General features: G+C 38.4%; 1 protein-coding gene across 1 annotated transcript in view; it reads right to left on the bottom strand.

Moving 5' to 3' along the window:
• Window positions 1-6,147: 6,147 nt before the first annotated feature.
• LOC310643153 (bifunctional heparan sulfate N-deacetylase/N-sulfotransferase 4) overlaps window positions 6,148-20,334 on the bottom strand; it is a gene marked incomplete at both ends in the record, with an annotated part of 117,839 nt that continues 103,652 nt past the window's right edge. Inside the window, 7 exons of the mRNA XM_083367249.1 lie at window positions 6,148-6,267; window positions 7,752-7,854; window positions 13,134-13,243; window positions 15,226-15,396; window positions 16,634-16,808; window positions 18,191-18,314; window positions 18,833-18,929. Coding sequence (XP_083223375.1) covers window positions 6,148-6,267; window positions 7,752-7,854; window positions 13,134-13,243; window positions 15,226-15,396; window positions 16,634-16,808; window positions 18,191-18,314; window positions 18,833-18,929 — 900 coding nt within the window. The remainder of the gene's footprint in view (window positions 6,268-7,751; window positions 7,855-13,133; window positions 13,244-15,225; window positions 15,397-16,633; window positions 16,809-18,190; window positions 18,315-18,832; window positions 18,930-20,334) is intronic.

The following is a 20,334-nucleotide window of genomic DNA, read 5'->3' as shown; positions in this document are numbered from 1 at the left end:
ATCTTCTGGAGTCCATTTAAGCTCACGCCTACTGCTTCAGTGACTCCATCCAGCCACCTCATTCTCTGTCGTCCCCTTCTTCTATTGCCCTCGATCTTTCCCAGCATTAGGCTCTTCTCCAGTGAGTCCTTCCTTCTCATTAGGTGGCCAAAGTATTTGAGTTTTAGCTTCAGGATCTGGCCTTCTAAAGAGCAGTCAGGATTGATCTCCTCTAGGACTGACTGGTTTGATCACCTTGCAGTCCAAGGGACTCGCAGGAGTCTTCTCCAGCACCATAGTTCAAAGGCCTCAATTCTTTGGCGCTCAGCCTTTCTTATGGTCCAACTTTCACTGCCATACATTGCAACTGGGAAGACCATAGCCTTGACTATACGCACTTTTGTTGACAGGGTGATGTCTCTGCTTTTTAATGTGCTGTCTAGATTTGCCATGGCTTTCCTTCCCAGGAGCAAGCGTCTTTTAATTTCTTGGCTACAGTCCCCATCTGCAGTGATCTTGGAGCCCAGGAAAACAAAATCTGTCACTACCTCCATTTCTTCCCCATCTATTTGCCAGGAATTGAGAGGGCCAGATGCCATGATCTTGGTTTTCTTAATGTTAAGTTTCAACCCAAGTTTTGCACTCTCCTTCTTCACCCGCAACAAGAGGCTCTTTAGTTCTTCTTCACTTTCTGCCATTAGAGTGGTATCATCTGCGTATCTTAGGTTGTTGATATTTCTTCCAGCAATCTTAATTCCAATTTTTGATTCATCTAGCCCTGCCTTTCTCATGATGTGCTCTGCATATAAGTTAAATAGGCAGGGCGACAGTATACAGCCTTGCCGGACTCCTTTCCCAATTTTGAACCAATCAGTGGTTCCGTGTCCAGTTCTCACTGTTGCTTCTTGACCCGCATATAGGTTTCTCAAGAGACAAATAAGATGGTCTGGTACTCCCATCTCTTTAAGAACTTGCCACAGTTTGTTATGATCCACACAATCAAAGGCTTTAGCATAGTCAATGAAGCAGAAGTAGATGTTTTTCTGGAACTCCCTAGCTTTCTCCATGATCCAGCGTATGTTGGCAATTTGATCTCTAGTTCCTCTGCCTCTTCGAAATCCTGCCTGTACTTCTGGTAGTTCTCGATCCACATACTGCTGAAGTCTAGCTTGTAGGATTTTAAGCATGACTTTACTAGCATGAGAAATGAGTGCAATGGTGCGATAGTTTGAACATTCTTTGGCACTGCCTTTTTTTGGAATTGGGATGTAAACTGATCTTTTCCAATCCTGTGGCCACTGTTGAGTTTTCCAAATTTTCTGGCAAATTGAGTGTAGCACTTTTACTGCACTGTCTTTTAAGATTTTGAATAGCTCAGCTGGAATACTGTCACCTCCACTAGCTTTGTTGTTGCTCAGCTTTTCTAAGGCCCAGTTCACTTCACATTCTAGGATGTCTGGCTCGAGGTCAGTGACCACCTCATTGTGATTATCTGGGATGTTAAACTTATTCTTGTATAGTTCTTCTGTGTACTTTTGCCACCTCTTCTTAATCTCTTCTGCCTCTGTTAGGTCCCTGCCATTTTGGTCCTTTATCATGCCCATTTTTGCATTAAACGTTCCCTTCATCTCTCCAATTTTTTTGAAAAGATCTCTGGTCCTCCCTATTCTATTGTTTTCTTCTATTTCTTTGCACTGTTCATTTAAGAAGGCATTCTTATCTCTTCTAGCTATTCTCTGGAATTCTGCATTCAATTGGGCATATCTATGTTTTTCTCCCTTGCCTTTCGCTTCCCTCCTTTCCTCAGCTATTTGCAAAGCTTCCTCAGACAGCCATTTTGCTTTCTTGCATTTCTTTTTCTTTGGGATGGTTTTGGTTGCTACCTGTTGTACAATGTCGCGAACCTCTGTCCATAGTTCTTCAGGCACTCTGTCTATCAGATCTAATTCCTTAAATCTATTTGTCACCTCTACTGTATATTCAACAGGGATATGATTTAATTCATACCTGACTGGCCTAGTGCTTTTCCCTACTTTCTTCAGTTTAAGCCTAAACTTTGCAAGGAGAAGCTCATGGTCTGAGCCACAGTCAGCTCCTGGTCTTGTTTTTATTGACTGTATAGAGCTTCTCCATCTTTGGCTGCAGAGCATATAGTCAATCTGATTTCTGTGTTGACCGTCTGGTGATGTCCATGTGTAGAGCCGTCTCTTGGGTTGTTGGAAAAGAGTGTTTGCTATGACCATCGTATTCTCTTGACAGAATTCTATCAGCCTGTGCCCTGCTTCATTTTGCATTCCAAGGCCAAACTTGCCTGTTATTCCACTTATCTTTTGGCTTCCTACTTTAGCATTCCAATCCCCCATGATGATAAGAACATCATTTTTTGGTGTTAGTTCTATAAGGTGCTGTAGAGTTTCATAGAACTGGTCAATTTCATCCTCTTCAGCACTGGTGGTTGGGGCATAGACTTGGACTACTGTGATATTGAATGGTTTGCCTTGGATTCGAACTGAGATCATTCTGTCATTTTGAGGATTGTATACCAGTATTGCTTTTCCTACTCTTTTATTGACTATGAAGGCTACTCCATTTCTTCTGAGGGATTCTTGCCCGCAGTAGTATACCTGATGGTCATCTGAATTAAATTCACCCATTCCTGTCCATTTTAGTTCGCTGATACCTAAGATGTTGATGTTCAGTCTTGTCATCTCTTGTTTGACCACGTCCAGCTTTCCTTGATTCATGGATCTTACATTCCAGGTTCCTATGGAGAAAAAATCTTTACAGCATCGGACTTTCCTTTCACCACCAGACACATCCACAGCTGAGCGTCCTTTCGGCTTTGGCCCAGTCGCTTCATTCTTTCTGGCGCTACTAGTACTAGCCCTCTGCTCTTCCCCAGTAGCATATTGGACGCCTTCCGACCTGAGGGGCTCATCTTCCAGCGTCATATCATTTTGCCTTTTGGTACTGTCCATAGGGTTTTCATGGCAAAGATACTGGAGTGGGTTGCCATTTCCTTCTCCAGTGGATCACGTTTTGTCAGAACTCTCAGCTATGACCTGTCCGTCTTGGGTGGCCCTGCACGGCATAGCTCATAGCTTCATTGAATTACGCAAGCCCCTTCGCCATGACAAGGCAGTAATCCATGAAGGGGCAGTAGTATACTAATATAAGGAAAATTTATTTTAAGTGGTTGGAAGACCCTCCAGAGTTACATGTGAGACAAAGTTGGGTATTTTAAGATGGAGTTGAATGGGGGAGGCAACCAGTCTATTTATTCTTCAACCCAAACTAAAAATTTTATTGGATATCAGTCTATTCCCTGTAAGGATCCAATATGTTTCCCTTGACTTCTAACAGTTCATTTAGTGATTGTTCAAAGTTACAACAGCACTGAAAAAGTGACTTATGACTATTTTTCATACTTATGTACCTTTGTAGAATCCCTATGATGATGTGATTAAATAACCAGCTGATGGGCAACTAGTTCATACTTATAACCACTGCAGTGTCCCAGCTTCATGTGATCACCTTTTGCAACCTTTTGACAAGCAAAATCAATAGGGAAGCCAGATTCACTTAACAGCCATCTTACTAACTTATCATCTGCAGTGATTCACTTAACAACTATAGAAAACAGGGTTGTAAAATGTCTCACTTAACAACCAATTGTCTCACTTAACAAATTTTGGACTCAATTGTGGACATACGTCGAGGGAGACCTGCATACAAAAAGCATAAGCAGCAATTCCTCTGTAAAAAATGTGTTACAGTTGCAGAGGAAAGATTCCTCATAACAAAACTGCTCTGGAGATATTTGCTGCTAGATTCTGCAGCGGCTAAGGAAAATAAGGTATAAAATAAAGTTTTATATTCAGGTAGTCCACAGAACAAATCTCAGCTGAGCAGAAGGAAACATTTTCTCAGTTGTTTAAATGCTTATTTTAACACAAGGAAGCATCTGATAAATTCAGAACAAATGTTTTGATTATTGCGACAATCAATGTACATTAAGCTACCACTGAAAGAAGTTCAGAAATTTCAGCTTGTCCAATATACAACAGATTGGTTGTACAGAATATGTGTTGTCCAGCATTTAAAAATAATGGAATATGATATACCTTGGGACAAATTCAGAATCCTATTGAGAATAGGATGATTGACACTACCCTTCTTGAATAGAAATTGAGGAAGCAATTTCTCAGCTCTTCCTTGCAATGTCATCGCCAACTTGATGGCTGATTATGCTAATAATTCAGACTGAAACATTATATAAATCAAAGCTATATGATTAATTGCAACGTAAAAAGAAATTTGTAGCCTAGAATGGTTGGGGTGGGGACAACGCTAGATGGGATCCACAGTGAATTCTAGTGAAACATCTGAAAGGTTTTTTAAAAAAGGCAAGATGGTGACTGCCATCTTGCAGTTGAAACCCTGCCCCCTTTTAATGTTGTACATGTAAAAAAGGCACAAAACCTCAACTGTTGCAGCTGATACTTTGACTGTTGTTTTTAAACTTCCTGTGAATGCCATGGAGTCTGGATCATTATTAGCCCGTTCTATACAACTTATAAGGGACGCAGTGGCTCAGTGGGTTAGGACGCTGAGCTTGTCGATCAGAAGGTCAGCAGTTTGGTGGGTCGAATCCCGAGTGACGTGTAACAGAGTGAGCGCCTGTTACTCATCCCAGCTTCTGCCAACCTAGCAGTTCGAAAGCATGTAAAAAATGCAAGTAGAAAAATAGGAACCACTATGGTGGGAAGGTAACAGCATTCTGTGTGCCTTTGGCGTCTAGTCATGCCGGCCACATGACCACGGAGACGTCCTCGGGCAAGCGCTGGCTCTTCGGCTTTGAAACGGAGATGAGCACTGGCCCCTAGAGTCGGAAATGACTAGCACGCATGTGCAGGGGAACCTTTATCTTTACTATACAACTTAGGAGGTGGGGAAGGCGATGGCTTTCCCATTTTAAACATTCCACTAGTCTTTCTTTTTAATCTATTATTGAAGTCACTAAAGGGAATGAACAGTGCTGATTTCAAGATGGCTAAGTGAGCAGGTCTAATTCACAAATACTGTAACTGTCCCATGGACATCTCAGAAGCAACATGAATAATGAGCAGCACTTCTGCACAGACTTTTTTTTCCTCCTGATCTAGTAATCTTTAGCAGGGTTAACACTGTTTTGAGTCTTGAGGATCTGATTTGTAGGACTGTCAGACAGCATCCCTTGTCTGCAGAACAACTGTTTGGGGTTTATGGAACCCACCGCAGACATCAGAAATACACTTTTAAAATATTATTATTATGGACATTTTCAACAAGTGGAAATGTTGATTGTAGGGCCTGTACATGTGGAGGTAAAGTATTTGAAAGTTGTGAAATATTGCTTAGCAGATGATATGGTTAATTTAGTGGGGCTGAAACAACCTTGCTCCATTCTCTTTCTCCATGTAATTGCATTCACTTGACAGATATCCTTTGATCAGGAATTAAAAGCTAGATATAGCGTGGTATTATTGTACCTGAAGAGCTGGGAAACTGCTGGCCAAAGATTAGTATATATTTGAAGCAGTGCTTTTTTTGTCAAAGAAAAAGGTGCCAGAACTGACACATGTCATACAACCCGCCTTGCCTACCCTACTAGGTTCCATCCAAAAAAGGTGCCGGAACTCCGTTCTGAGCGTTCTATGACAAAAAAAGCCCTGATTTGAAGTATTTTCAGTATTGTTAAGAAGGAAAAAGCAAGCAAGCAAAAAGCAACTCTGCCTTTAAAAGATACACCTTTGGAGAGTAAATCACTGATTAAAAGTGCAGCTATAAATTTATTTATTTTTACAAACCTTGCAATCCATGGTGAGATGCATCCATTCTTTGTACTGTCCCGACAGATTGTAATTTGTCATATATATGGTGATAACTGTAGGACATATAGTCATATATGTACAGTTTCAGGGTATGCAGAATATATGTGAGCCCCATAATGGGTCTAGGATAATACTTCAAAGCTCTGATTATTTTATTTGCTTGTTTTTGTGCAGCCTTTTTTTTAAAAAAAAATATCCTTAATAATAATAATATCATCAGATTTTTTTCAATTGACAGCTCAGGTTGAGCCAGGAAATGAAGGGCAGAACAAAGAGTTTTCACTTCTGTTCTGTGCTATCTCAGTTTCTGGAGCTCTTGTCTTAGCCAGGATGGCAAAGGTTGTCCCAGTCTGTGCAGCAATTTGGACAGTTCCACATTGTGATCTCTGTAGTAATTTGAAAGGAATGACCTAGACTGAGAATAAGGGGAAAAAAAGAAACTTTCAGATAATTAACAATGTTTTAGTTTCATGTTAGGATTCCTATAAAGTACCCAATGGCTTAAAAATAATTCTAAGTTATGCAAAAGGTTATGCAAAAGTTATGCAATTGAACTATACATTGATCACAGATTAATTGTCTGATCTTGTAGATCAACTGCATGTAAGAATAAGTTTGATTGTAATGTTTGAAGTATTGGATTAGGAGTGGGGAAACTCAGGTTTAAATTAATACTCAGACATGGACATTCGTTGAAAGCCCAAACCAGCCCAGCACAAAGAATTCTAAACTCTCTATGTATTATTTAGAATTTTTAGAAAGAAAAGCAGGATGCAAAGCTAACAAATCATTATCTTGCATAACCATGTGCTTCAGAAGATGAGAATATCTTTGTTTGGCTATTGGCTATTGGTGTCAAAACCTAGGTCACTTCCCAATACCTGAACAATATTATGCAGTGATCCATTACCACATATACTTGTGCACAAGCCAATAATTTTAGGTGGCACAATGCATCCAAAAATTTGACTTGGCTTATTTGCAGATGGTCTTATCCATGACTAGTATTTTCCATATATATATATACTCGCATATAAGCCCATCCATGCATAAGCCCACCCTTAATTTGTTTAATGCAAATACCACAAAAAATGCAGGTCAAATTATCTATGGGGGGTGCATTTTTCATTGTATTTGCATTAAAAATTGAAGAGTTGGCTTATCCATGGATGGGCTTATCCATGAGTATATATGTTACATCAACATCTGAATCCATACAATTTATTGAAAAAGAAGGCTAATCTGGGAACTAACATTACCATTTGTTCACATAATTATTTGGGGTTTGTATTTATGGTAAATTAAGTATGAAAATAATAATTGGCATCACATATTCACAATAAAAATAACATTAATCAGGATCAACATTAAAAGTTGGGAATCCTACGCTTCCACGAGAAGCTTCTTCCAGTGGGAGGGGTAATTCCCAGCCTTCAAAGACTCTGGGCCTCAAGGCCTTTTCTGTCATTTATCTGCTCACTTGAGCAATGAAAGGCCCAAGAACAAGCAATGGCTATCCTCGGCGATGACTATACAGATTACATCTGAAGGAAAAATACAAATAATAAGAAAAAGAGAAGAAAAAAGGTTCCTTGTCAAATGTTCTTCCAAAATGTGGAATTCACACTGCTCTCAGTGATGATATGGTTATTATTAGGGTCAGACAACTTTTGAAAATTATTTGCAAAGGATGCTTACGAATGACTGAATGCCCGAATGGTGCATCTCTTTAAAATGAATAAATCTTTTTCAATATCTTTTTCAGATACCGCATTTGCAATGCTTCTGAATCAGAAACATCTCTTTTTAACACACACAGCCATAGCAACAATCTTCCTTTTTTCAGGCCATACTAAATATTACAGCGAGTAACAATAAAATTTCAATTAAAAATAATACCTCTTGATCCATGGGAGGATATTTTCGGCCTTTACTTTTCCCCAGACATTTTACTCTTCCTCCATCCAGCAGCTGGCACCAAAATCCTTTCTGAGGATCAAACCTAAAATATTGCTTAGGTGAAGGTGGGGGTAGGGAGATGACAACATTCCCACAACAACCTATCTATTGCAGAAAATCATCTTGGCAGAGAGTGGTTAATTTACTTTTCAAAGTTGGAGATGGATACATTTCAGTGGGTTTCAGAATGCACATTAGGGAATAAACCAAAGACAGTTCTTGCTATTGAATATACTGTTTTGGGACCTGTGACATATTTAGAACAGTGAAAAGGCAGCTGTAAAAAACACTGAAAAGTTTAATTAAATTTGGCAGATGCCTTGGAAGGCCAATGAATTATTGGTTAGAATACAGCAATAATGAGCTTGGCCCCACTTTTTTTTTGCCTGGAGCTTTTTCCAATAATAGCAATATTCCTATATATATATACTCACGACAGCACATTTCAGACAAAAAGAAATTACTTTTCCAGCTCAGTCTATTACTGCATTAATCCTCACTGCCCAAATAATCTTTAGTAATGGCATCAATTAAAACTAAATAAATCATTGATTAAATGGATATACTGAGAGGAGTTCACTTCTAGCTTGGATTTCCCAATCTTCCTTGTGCATAGCAAAGTCTTTTTTGCTGGTTTTCAATAATTTCCCAAGGGGAGAAACAATATTGCTTGCTGGGCACGAGAAAAGAATGAAGCTGTAGAGTTATATTGCAAACCATATATTTGTTTCCAAGGAAATATATTTGGAAGAACATGTTGTTGTTGTTGTTAGTTGCGAAGTCGTGTCCGACCCATCGCGACCCTATGGACAATGTTCCTCCAGGCTTTCCTGTCCTCTGCCATCTTCTGGGCTCCATTTAAGCTCACGCCTACTGCTTCAGTGACTCCATCCAGCCACCTCATTCTCTGTCGTCCCCTTCTTCTATTGCCCTCAATCTTTCCCAGCATTAGGCTCTTCTCCAGTGAGTCCTTCCTCCTCATTAGGTGGCCAAAGTATTTGAGTTTTAGCTTCAGGATCTGGCCTTCTAAAGAGCAGTCAGGGTTGATCTCCTCTAGGACTGACCGGTTTGATCGCCTTGCAGTCCAAGGGACTCGCAGGAGTCTTCTCCAGCACCATAGTTCAAAGGCCTCAATTCTTTGGCGCTCGGCCTTTCTTATGGTCCAGCTTTCACTGCCATACATTGCAACTGGGAAGACCATAGCCTTGACTATACGCACTTTTGTTGACAGGGTGATGTCTCTGCTTTTTAGTGTGCTGTCTAGATTTGCCATGGCTTTCCTCCCCAGGAGCAAGCGTCTTTTAATTTCTTGGCTGCAGTCCCCATCTGCAGTGATCTTGGAGCCCAGGAAAATAAAATCTGTCACTACCTCCATTTCTTCCCCATCTATTTGCCAGGAATTGAGAGGGCCGGATGCCATGATCTTGGTTTTCTTAATGTTTAGTTTCAACCCAACTTTTGCACTCTCCTTCTTCACTCGCAACAAGAGACTCTTCAGTTCCTCTTCACTTTCTGCCATTAGAGTGGTATCATCTGCGTATCTTAGGTTGTTGATATTTCTTCCAGCAATCTTAATTCCAACTTTTGATTCATCTAGCCCTGCCTTTCTCATGATGTGCTCTGCATATAAGTTAAATAGGCAAGGCGACAGTATACAGCCTTGCCGGACTCCTTTCCCAATTTGGAACCAATCAGTGGTTCCGTGTCCAGTTCTCACTGTTGCTTCTTGGCCCGCATATAGGTTTCTCAAGAGACAAATAAGATGTTCTGGTACTCCCATCTCTTTAAGAACTTGCCAGAGTTTGTTATGATCCACACAATCAAAGGCTTTAGCATAGTCAATGAAGCAGAAGTAGATGTTTTTCTGGAACTCTCTAGCTTTCTCCATGATCCAGCGTATGTTGGCAATTTGATCTCTAGTTCCTCTGCCTCTTCGAAATCCTGCCTGTACTTCTGGTAGTTCTCGATCCACATACTGCTGGAGTCTAGCTTGTAGGATTTTAAGCATAACTTTACTAGCATGAGAAATGAGTGCAATGGTGCGATAGTTTGAACATTCTTTGGCACTGCCTTTCTTTGGAATTGGAATGTAAACTGATCTTTTCCAATCCTGTGGCCACTGTTGAGTTTTCCAAATTTGCTGGCAAATTGAGTGTAGCACTTTTACTGCATCGTCTTTTAAGATTTTGAATAGCTCAGCTGGAATACTGTCACCTCCACTAGCTTTGTTGTTGCTCAGCTTTTCTAAGGCCCACTTCACTTCACATTCTAGGATGTCTGGCTCGAGGTCAGTGACCACCTCATTGTGATTATCAGGGACGTTAAGCTCATTCTTGTATAGTTCTTCTGTGTAATTTTGCCATCTCTTCTTAATCTCTTCTGCCTCTGTTAGGTCCCTGCCATTTTGGTCCTTTATCATGCCCATTTTTGCATTGAACGTTCCCTTCATCTCTCCAATTTTCTTGAAAAGATCTCTGGTCCTCCCTATTCTATTGTTTTCTTCTATTTCTTTGCACTGTTCATTTAAGAAGGCATTCTTATCTCTTCTAGCTATTCTCTGGAATTCTGCATTCAATTGGGCGTATCTTTCTTTTTCTCCCTTGCCTTTTGCTTCCCTCCTTTCCTCAGCTATTTGCAAAGCTTCCTCAGACAGCCATTTTGCTTTCTTGCATTTCTTTTTCTTTGGGATGGTTTTGGTTGCTACCTCTTGTACAATGTTGCGAACCTCTGTCCATAGTTCTTCAGGCACCCTGTCTATCAGATCTAATTCCTTAAATCTATTTGTCACCTCTACTGTATATTCAACGGGGATATGATTTAATTCATACCTGACTGGCCTGGTGCTTTTCCCTACTTTCTTCAGTTTAAGCCTAAACTTTGCAACAAGAAGCTCATGGTCTGAGCCACAATCAGCTCCTGGTCTTGTTTTTACTGACTGTATAGAGCTTCTCCATCTTTGGCTGCAGAGCATATAGTCAATCTGATTTCTGTGTTGACCGTCTGGTGATGTCCATGTGTAGAGCCGTCTCTTGGGTTGTTGGAAAAGAGTGTTTGCTATGACCATCGTATTCTCTTGACAAAATTCTATCAGCCTGTGCCCTGCTTCATTTTGTACTCCAAGGCCAAACTTGCCTGTTATTCCGGTTATCTTTTGGCTTCCTACTTTAGCATTCCAATCCCCCATGATGATAAGGACATCATTTTTTGGTGTTAGTTCTATAAGGTGCTGTAGGGCTTCATAGAACCGGTCAATTTCATCCTCTTCAGCACCGGTGGTTGGGGCATAGACTTGGACTACTGTGATATTGAATGGTTTGCCTTGGATTCGAACTGAGATCATTCTGTCATTTTGAGGATTGTATCCCAGTATTGCTTTTCCTACTCTTTTATTGACTATGAAGGCTACTCCATTTCTTCTGAGGGATTCTTGCCCGCAGTAGTATACCTGATGGTCATCTGAATTAAATTCATCCATTCCTGTCCATTTTAGTTCACTGATACCTAAGATGTCAATGTTCAGTCTTGTCATCTCTTGTTTGACCACGTCCAGCTTGCCTTGATTCATGGATCTTACATTCCAGGTTCCTATGGAGAAAAAATCTTTACAGCATCGGACTTTCCTTTCACCACCAGACATATCCACAGCTGAGCGTCCTTTCGGCTTTGGCCCAGTCGCTTCATTCTTTCTGGCGCTACTAGTACTAGCCCTCTGCTCTTCCCCAGTAGCATATTGGACGCCTTCCGACCTGAGGGGCTCATCTTCCAGCTTCATATCGTTTTGCCTTTTGGTACTGTCCATAGGGTTTTCATGGCAAAGATACTGGAGTGGGTTGCCATTTCCTTCTCCAGTGGATCACGTTTTGTCAGAACTCTCTGCTATGACCTGTCCGTCTTGGGTGGCCCTGCACGGCATAGCTCATAGCTTCATTGAATTACGCAAGCCCCTTCGCCACGACAAGGCAGTAATCCATGAAGGGGAAGAACATGTTAATTGGCAATAATTATTTCTTTTGTAGATTCTTTGAAAGATGTAGATCAGACATGTCAAACACAAGGCCCGGGGGCCGGATCCGGCCCGCAAAGTGGTTTCATGTGGCCCACGAAGCCATCCTGGAAACAGTGAGGGAATGGCCCCCACTGCCTTGGCCCTGGCCCAGAGACCCTCCTTCTGCCAGAGACCCTCAGATCTGTCCCACTCCTGCCCAGGCCCCCATAGGCACCCTTGATGCGAACAATGTAGAGCTGGCCACGCCCACCCAGTAGGCCATATGCACTCTAGCCACACCCACCCAGTAGGCCACACCCACCCTGGCCCTACTTACCCGGCCCCTTGAGGGCAACCGCAATGCTGATGCGGCCCTCAATGAAATTGAGTTTGACACCCCTGATGTAGATGGAATTCAGCATCATTTAGTTCACTAGGCATTGGGCTAGTGCAGGGATAGGCAACCTTGGCTCTTTTACGACTCGTGGACTTCAACTCCCAGAATTCCTGAGCCAGCTGACTCTGTAATTCTGGGAGTTGAAGTCCACGAGTCATAAAAGAGCCAAGGTTGCCTACCCCTGGGCTAGTGAAACATATAAATGGGTTATGAAGCTATTAAAAGGAGCTTAATGTTAACTACAGGTAGTCCGCAACTACAGGTAGTACGACCCCAATAGAACCCCAAATTTTTGTTGCTAAGCAAGACATTTATTCCGTGAATTTTGCCCAATTTTGTGACCTTTTCTGCTACAGTTGTGAAGCGAATAACTACAGTTGTTAAAATTAGTCACATGGTTCTTAAGTGAATCTGGCTTCCCCATTGACTTTGTTTGTCAGAAGGTCACAAAAGGTGATCACATGATCCTGGGACACTGAAATCATCATAAATAGGAGTCAGTTGCCCATCGTCTGAATTTTGATCAGGTGACCATGGGGATGCTGCAACAGTGCTAAGTGTGAAAACTGGTCGTAACTCACTCTTTTGAGCGCCATTGTAACTTTTGAATGGTCACTAAACGAACTCCTGTAAGTCAAGGACTATCTGTACATTATGCTCTATAGAGTTCTTTGGTCACAATTATATAAATTGGGATATTAGCTGTCAAAGCAGAAAGTAGGTTTTTCTTGGTGCAAATAACATCAACGGCGCTGTTTCTCATTTCAGCGTCCATTTCTATAGCCACTTAAAGTAAGAAAAATATGACGATGGTACAATCTTCATATCTGCAGTCTCTTAACAGGCTTTTTAAAAAGTAAATGACTACTACAAACACAACATGATACTAATGCAAAATGAAGATGTATAGGATGTGGGGAAAAGAAGAAATGCAACTTACGTTAATGCATCAGAATAGTTATAATGAGGAGAAATGCTCAGAAACTTCTGGACTCCATCCATCACGGTAGCTGGGTCACTTCTTAATTGCTGTCCATCAATAATTAATAACTGTAGATATAACACTAATTGTTTATTTACATATAAAGCTCGAAGGAAGTGTGAAACATTGCAGCATGATTTATGCTTTTGGAAAGAAAAAAAAAAGTTGGGATTGTCTCATTTTCCTTGCCGTGGCAAGACAAACACATCTGTTGTGAGGTTTCAGGATTGCCTTTGGACTGCCTTGTCAAATTTGGTTTTCCCATACCATTAAATGAGCACGATCACAGCGATGAAATTGGAATAGGAGTACTACTGATCACTGTGCCTCATAAATGGGATTAACATAAAAATAAAAATAAATTTCTTGAATACTAGGAAGATAATTTCACCCTCCAACTTTAAAAGAAGGACCAGATAGGACAATCTTAAGATAGTCCATGAGACAAAGTTGCATTAGGAAAAAAAAAAGTTTATTATTTATTTATTTATTTATTAACCTTGCTTGAAAAAGGAAGATACTCCTAATGCCACAGACTTAAACTAAGAAAATTAAAATTTCCTTCTCTTGAGTATTAAAATTTCTGAAATAGTTTCCCAAATAAGTCTCAGAAATAGTACAATGAACTTTTGAATATGACTTTAAGAATACGTAAAATATTTTTTATTTAAAACATGCGACAAAATCCACACTCTACACTGCTCTGGATAATGCCAATTTTAGATTTGTCCCACAGAGTTTGTGGAATAATTTCAGTAAATGGAGTCAGAAATGGAATCAGTGATAGATGAACCAGATACTGACAACTTAGCTTGAGCTCATAAGCAGAGCTGGGGACTTTGAATACCCAATTGCTTTAGGGATTTTAGTCTGGAAAGTCACTTTGCTGATTGAAAGCAATGATAACATTATGAATTCTACTGGTAATCAATAAGATTTTCCTCTTAAAATCCCTGAAGTGAATGTCGATCCCAGACCTCAAAATTTCTTAGTTAAAATAGTATTATCCAAATTAAGCTTATCATGAATAAGTGAAGAGAAGACTTTTATGACAGTTGAAAAAGTTATGTCTGTCTATCAGTTTTGTACATTAGTTTGCTTAGCAGGGCAAGATATCTGAACAGATGTGTTTGTGTGTGTGTGTGTGTACACAATATAGTCTAGTTTCCCTCACTTTTGGGACAAAGTTTAAGCAAGTTTATTATACGAAGTGAAAAGAGTCTAAAACTAGCCAGCGCACTGATCTGACTGCTGGCCTGGCTGACAGCAGTTCACTCTTTACTGTAAGCTCATGTACCCCAAATGGAAGATCAAGGATCAGCCTTCAAGAAACCAGTAGAATATATGCGCCATGCACAATTGTTGATTGAGTTCAATTGGTTTGAAGTCATTAATTTCATTTAAGACTTCCTTCCTCTTTGATGCTACCAAGATGCATGTAATAGGAAATGAAAGCCTCTTTTAGCACCACTGATATGCTAAGCTCCCTTAGTCTCCCTGCCAATCTTCCTAACTCAAGATTCATCTATACTGGTGAAAATGCTTCTCCAAGCCAGAGATATAATACCAGAAATTAGATATGCACATACATGTTATTCTTCTTTGAGGTTCACTGAATAGTTCATTTTGTTTCATGTCTTCTTTATATTCTAACACCACTTACACAGACTTCTTTTATCTCTCAATCGTAAGCATAATCATTAGCATAAAATTACCTGCTAAAAACTTTGGATTTGGGGTGAAATCCAATGCTTGCCTAAGTCTCTTCCCTTGATTTATTCTACAAAAATAGTTCGAATTTCCTCAGTATGAATATCCAGCATTTAATTGGTAAAAGATCCCAATTCTTCTGAAAGGAATTCTACCTTTTAGGACATAAATTAATTTCTGTGTCTAAAGTGCTTTGTGCTTTAAGAAAAAGAACACGAGGCTTATCAGTTCATTGTTAAAACATCTTACAATACATGATTAAACATGTTAAATATTACACAATTTATAAAGTAATGATGGACATTTATCACAGAAAATTATTTAGTGAAAAGCCAATTACCTGTGAAGAGGGGAAATATTTTAGCCACCTTTCTATATGGACAGCATACCAGCCAGGAACCAAACATTTCTTCTGTAGGCCCTTTAATTCAGATGGTGCCCCATCATTTGAAGTAATTACTTCGTAGAAATTGAACTTTAGAGCAATAGAGTCCTCATGAGATCGCTGATGCTAATTGGGAAAAATCCAAAGTTAAATAACCATAAAAGAAAGAGTAGATGAGAATTTCCTAATAAGCTTGCCTTTTACCAAGTTTACTTGATTTTCCAATTGCCCCCTCTAATGAAATATAATAAAGTATCTTACAGTACCTGGAAGGCACAGGTACCACAAAAAATGATCCTATCATAAATGGTAGGTTTTTTTTAGATACCCAAGAGTCTTATTTTTTTCTATAATAACTTTATGATAATACAAAAGCAGATTGTGAGGCTATGCCTACATTTTGTAGCATGCTTGTTTTGTGGTACCTACTGTTTTTCAGTAGGTACTACAAAACAAATGTGCTACAAAATGCAGGCATAGCCTACATTTTTCAGTGTCACTGTTTTTCAGTGACAGGCTGAATATAAAATGCTGCTGGCGACTTTTAAAGTCTTATGTTGACTCAGTTTGAACATATCCTCTTTAAAAATTCCACTTTGTGTAAAACCTCCCTTTAACTTGAAGACCTTTGAGGGAACCTCTCTTTCAAGCTTCTTTCTCTAGAGATATAAGATTATTATGTGTTTAAGGTATGGGATTTTTTTTTCTGGAGTTCAGATATGTGTTCTCCTGACAAATTAATATTTCTTCTTATTACTTTCCTTCTTGTTTTCCTTGCAAAAGATTGCATGAAATGATTTTTGTGGCCCCTGCCATCTCTACCATTCTATGGAGATCATGCAGTCACATAGGGGAAATCACGGAAGGCTTTCATAAGTTTCAAATAATGCTGTTTTAATTAGATAGTGGTAACTGATTATAGCACAGTGCCTCAATAGAAGTCATTATCCTCAGTAATATGGGAGCTAAGTGAGAAGGATTTAAAGAAATGAAAGAACTGAGAATTGCACAAAGTTGTAGATTTCAGGCTGCCATCATCAATTAAACTCAAATGTCATCATCTGAGCTTCACTTGTATTATAAATTCAGACTGCAATAGAGCAGTAGGTTGCCCCAAAAGCTTTGCTGTAAGGAGAGAACTATGCAACATTTTGTTGCAGTGACACAGAGTCCATTGCTAATGGTTTCTTCCCAGGCCCTTCTGATGGCAATGACAGCAGACAAAAGCCACACTATTTGCTTTATCTGTGTAATTTATTACATTAAATAAAGCACTAGAATCAGTTAGCTTGCTGTGAAAGTGATGGCTTTGGTTTGATTTCTTATAGTTGTGAACTCACCTTTTTCATTCCAAGAATCTTACCTGATACCAGGAATACGCTCTGTCGGATGGATTGATGAGGATGGTGATGATTTTTGCTTTGGGTATCAAGGACGCTGCACGTCTGGGAGCATCTTCAGAATGGAAGTAGGTGGCACTTTTCTCAAACAGAATGTCAGCGGTGATATTTGAAGGGGTAGGGAAAAAATTCATATACCTGCAAGTAAAAATACAAAATCAGCAATGATGAGGGTTAAAAAAAACATTTTTTTTTCACCTTGCCAAAATAAACTCTTGAAAACATAGGTAAGGCGTGTATCTATCTAAGTGAAAGTAAATATAATTGCATGATGTCAGGTGCTATTATTCTGAGAAGAAGTCCTTATTAAAGCAGAGTCTATTGTACAATTTCTCTCATTCTAAATTAAAATGCCCTAGACCACGGGCATCAAACTCGATCACGTCACATGATGTATTGTGACATATCGTGATGTTTTTTGCCTTTGCAGAGCCAGGATGGGCATGGCCTATGCATGACGCATCCGGCCTGCAGGCCGCCAGTTGGACAATCCTGCCTTAGACATTCAATATTTTACATACTGAAGTAGTTCCAGACTTTTGAGCATGCTGGTTGCCATTTTATGTCTATTATTTACAGCAGGGGTCTTCAAACGTGGCCCTTGTATGACTTGTGGACTTCAACTCCCAGAATTCCTCAGCCAGCGTGCCTGGCTGAGGAATTCTAGGAGTTGAAGTCCACAAGTCATACAAGGGCCACATTTGAAGACCCCTGATTTACAGTATGTTATTATATACAGTATATTATATACAGTATGTGGAACAGTCCATGTATGTTTCTCCAAAGTTCCATACCAGTTGTATTATAAATACTGAAATATTAGTATTATTTTAGATTTTATTTTCAGTTTCTTGCCCGACTATTCTTTGAAGCTCATTCTTTCCTTCTGATACATTTATTGATGTATTTAATGGATTGATTCTCAGTACCCATATGTACTGCAAATACCATCTTTAAAATAGCCTTTTTCATTATCCTCTTTAACATCTTGTCATGTAAAATAAAATAAAAAATCAACGCTGCAATAATGTAAGTTTCTTGGTTCTGCTATTGTCCTCAACTACGTGGTAATATTTTTGAAGTGGGGCAGAAGACCAGACAAGCACATTCTAAATATAGATGTTTCATTAAGTTACATTAATATGATAATTCTGATTAATTTTACATTGTTTTCTTAAATATTTTCAGCCTACAACTTTTTTTCTTTATTACTGTTATTTATATGGCATTTAAAACATCCAATTAAAAACAAATGGAAAGAGATGAATAACAAACAAGTTATACAGCTTTTTTCCAAATGGCATTTGATTATAAAGAATACAAATATTGGTATTATAATGTCAAATAAAGAAAATCATACTTAGACAAAAATCTCATCAGTGTGACCTAATTGCTAACTGATGCATATTGCACTGTGTACAGAAAATTCATCTGAAAATAATTTATGTATTGCAAATACTTCTATAATGAGTCCTCTGAGATTCAGTATATGCTAAAAACTTTTGTCTTATTATTCTTACCAATCAATTCCTTTATGATAGTTGTTTCCATTAAAGAACTGAACTTCCTCAAAGGTTTTTGTGTTAGGAAGATTACTAATTATGGAGGGATTCATAAGAAGAAATAAATAGAGTGCTGTTGTTCCTACAAGGAAAAGAAAGCAGTCAGGATTATATAATAATGCAGAAAGAGCCATATTTAATTTAAAGAGGGATTAAAACATAAAAATGGCTTTCAAGAAATATATTCCAAGAGGAAGAAAAAATTCCCACTTATGGAATGATATAGTAATTTTATATAAGTTTATGTGAAAGACTTAAGTTAAATTGTTGTTTCTTAAAATTGTTTACACATTTATACTAAAACTTTGCTAATATATATTAGGAATTTATATTCATTACATTGTACTAGCAAATATTTTATATTAATCGTTATAAAATTACTATTACTATTATTAAAGGAAAACAGTCATATTTTGGCAAAACAATGTTAGTTTGGGAGTCCTGAGGAAAAAGCCTAAATTGTTTCTTGTGGCTTCTCCAGTTCAGTAGGCTTACAAAATCAATACATCCTAGACAAAATTGTTTTACTATTTTTAAAAGCAATTATTGTTGTTGTTTCTGGTTTTGTTTTATTTTTTTTTTACTGTATAATTCTCTTACCTGTTTTCTGGGGTCCGATCACAAGAAATTTTGGTAGGTGACCACAAGTTTTGTCTCTAGACCAGATATCACGATGGCGTCTGTCATCACATGGATTCTGAAAATTAAAAAGACCAAATTACTTTGAGATAGTTTTCAAATATTTAATATTCTGTCCAGCTGAAAAGTCCTTTGGAGCAAATGGTTGCTTTTTTTGTAGAAAAATCAAAGATACTCTACTTCAGAGATACATGAATTCCTGATTTAAATTGTAAAGCAAAATAATATTATAATAATATGAGGACCAATATCTTGGACTCCATTATGTTTATGTAGAAAAGGATTGTCAAAAACAATCTTGTATTGGGGACGTAATAAGGTGAACGTTTGTTTAAAATACATACTATTACAGTGTACTCCACTAAGTATTGAAGTACATAAATAAAATTGCATGAAGAAACCTAAACTTTTCAGATTGATAAAATTCTTTCATGCTACATATGTATTGCAGTACTTGGAATTTGAAAACCAGACAATATAAATAAATTTCTGGTGCCATTTAAATATCCGTATATTTTCTTTTTAAAAAAGTAATATGGTTATCGCATGGAAACTACTTTTAAGTACACACTAGGGATTAGAAGGACAAGTCTATGGCGTCAACCCATCATATTTGTTTCCATGTGTGCATCCTCCATTACAATATCTTTCCTTTGTTACAAAGACTGACTTCTAGGCTGTTTCTTATTCTTTAGAAAATATGAAAAGGTGTCAGCAACCTTCCTCACACTTGTTGCTTAAAGCCTAATTATTCTATAACATAGTTGTCTACTTTATGTCCTTGTTAATTCACTTCACTCATCAAAACAAGTTACCGCAAAGCAATACAGTAGGAAAATAAAAGCTGTTTTCCTTTCTCACCTTGGATTCTTTTTTCTTTCATTAATATCAACCAAGCTGAGAATTGATACTTTAGTGCCTGACTCCGGGTAGGTGTTAATGAAGGTAATGTGACCACCAGTTTCTTCTCTGCCAAGCAATGTGCTCTTAGAAAAACATGCTGATTTTGAAAAGGAAATAATTGGTCTATATACCAAACGAATGACCCATTGGGATCCCCATATCAAAATAACTTATCTTATGTCCGGTCAGAACTTGAAAATAACATTTAGCGTAGCACAGTATTTAAACAAAATGATCCGGTTAAGATCTGCATATGTGGGACTGATTGGGGTAGATTGCAAGGGCAACTCCGAAATATAATGTTATCATATTTTATCTATATCTTGTATTTGTATTTTATTACTATTTCATCTTAAATTGTATTTTATTTTAATTCCATTTTAAATTGTATTTTATCAAATTCCATTTTGGATTGCTTTTATCAAGTTTTGGTGACGGTTTGTTGCTGGAACTTTGCACATTGATACGGCCCAAGGGCTAATCAATAAAGTTGTATTATTAAGAAAAGGAAATTAAATGAATCTATCAAGCTATGTAAGACAGATTAAAATGTCTTTGTT

Source organism: Vipera ursinii (genome assembly GCF_947247035.1).
Source record: "Vipera ursinii genome assembly, chromosome: 7".
NCBI classification, from domain to species: domain Eukaryota; kingdom Metazoa; phylum Chordata; class Lepidosauria; order Squamata; family Viperidae; genus Vipera; species Vipera ursinii.
Note: the sequence above shows the minus strand (reverse complement) of the source record. Positions and strands in the feature narration are given on the sequence as shown.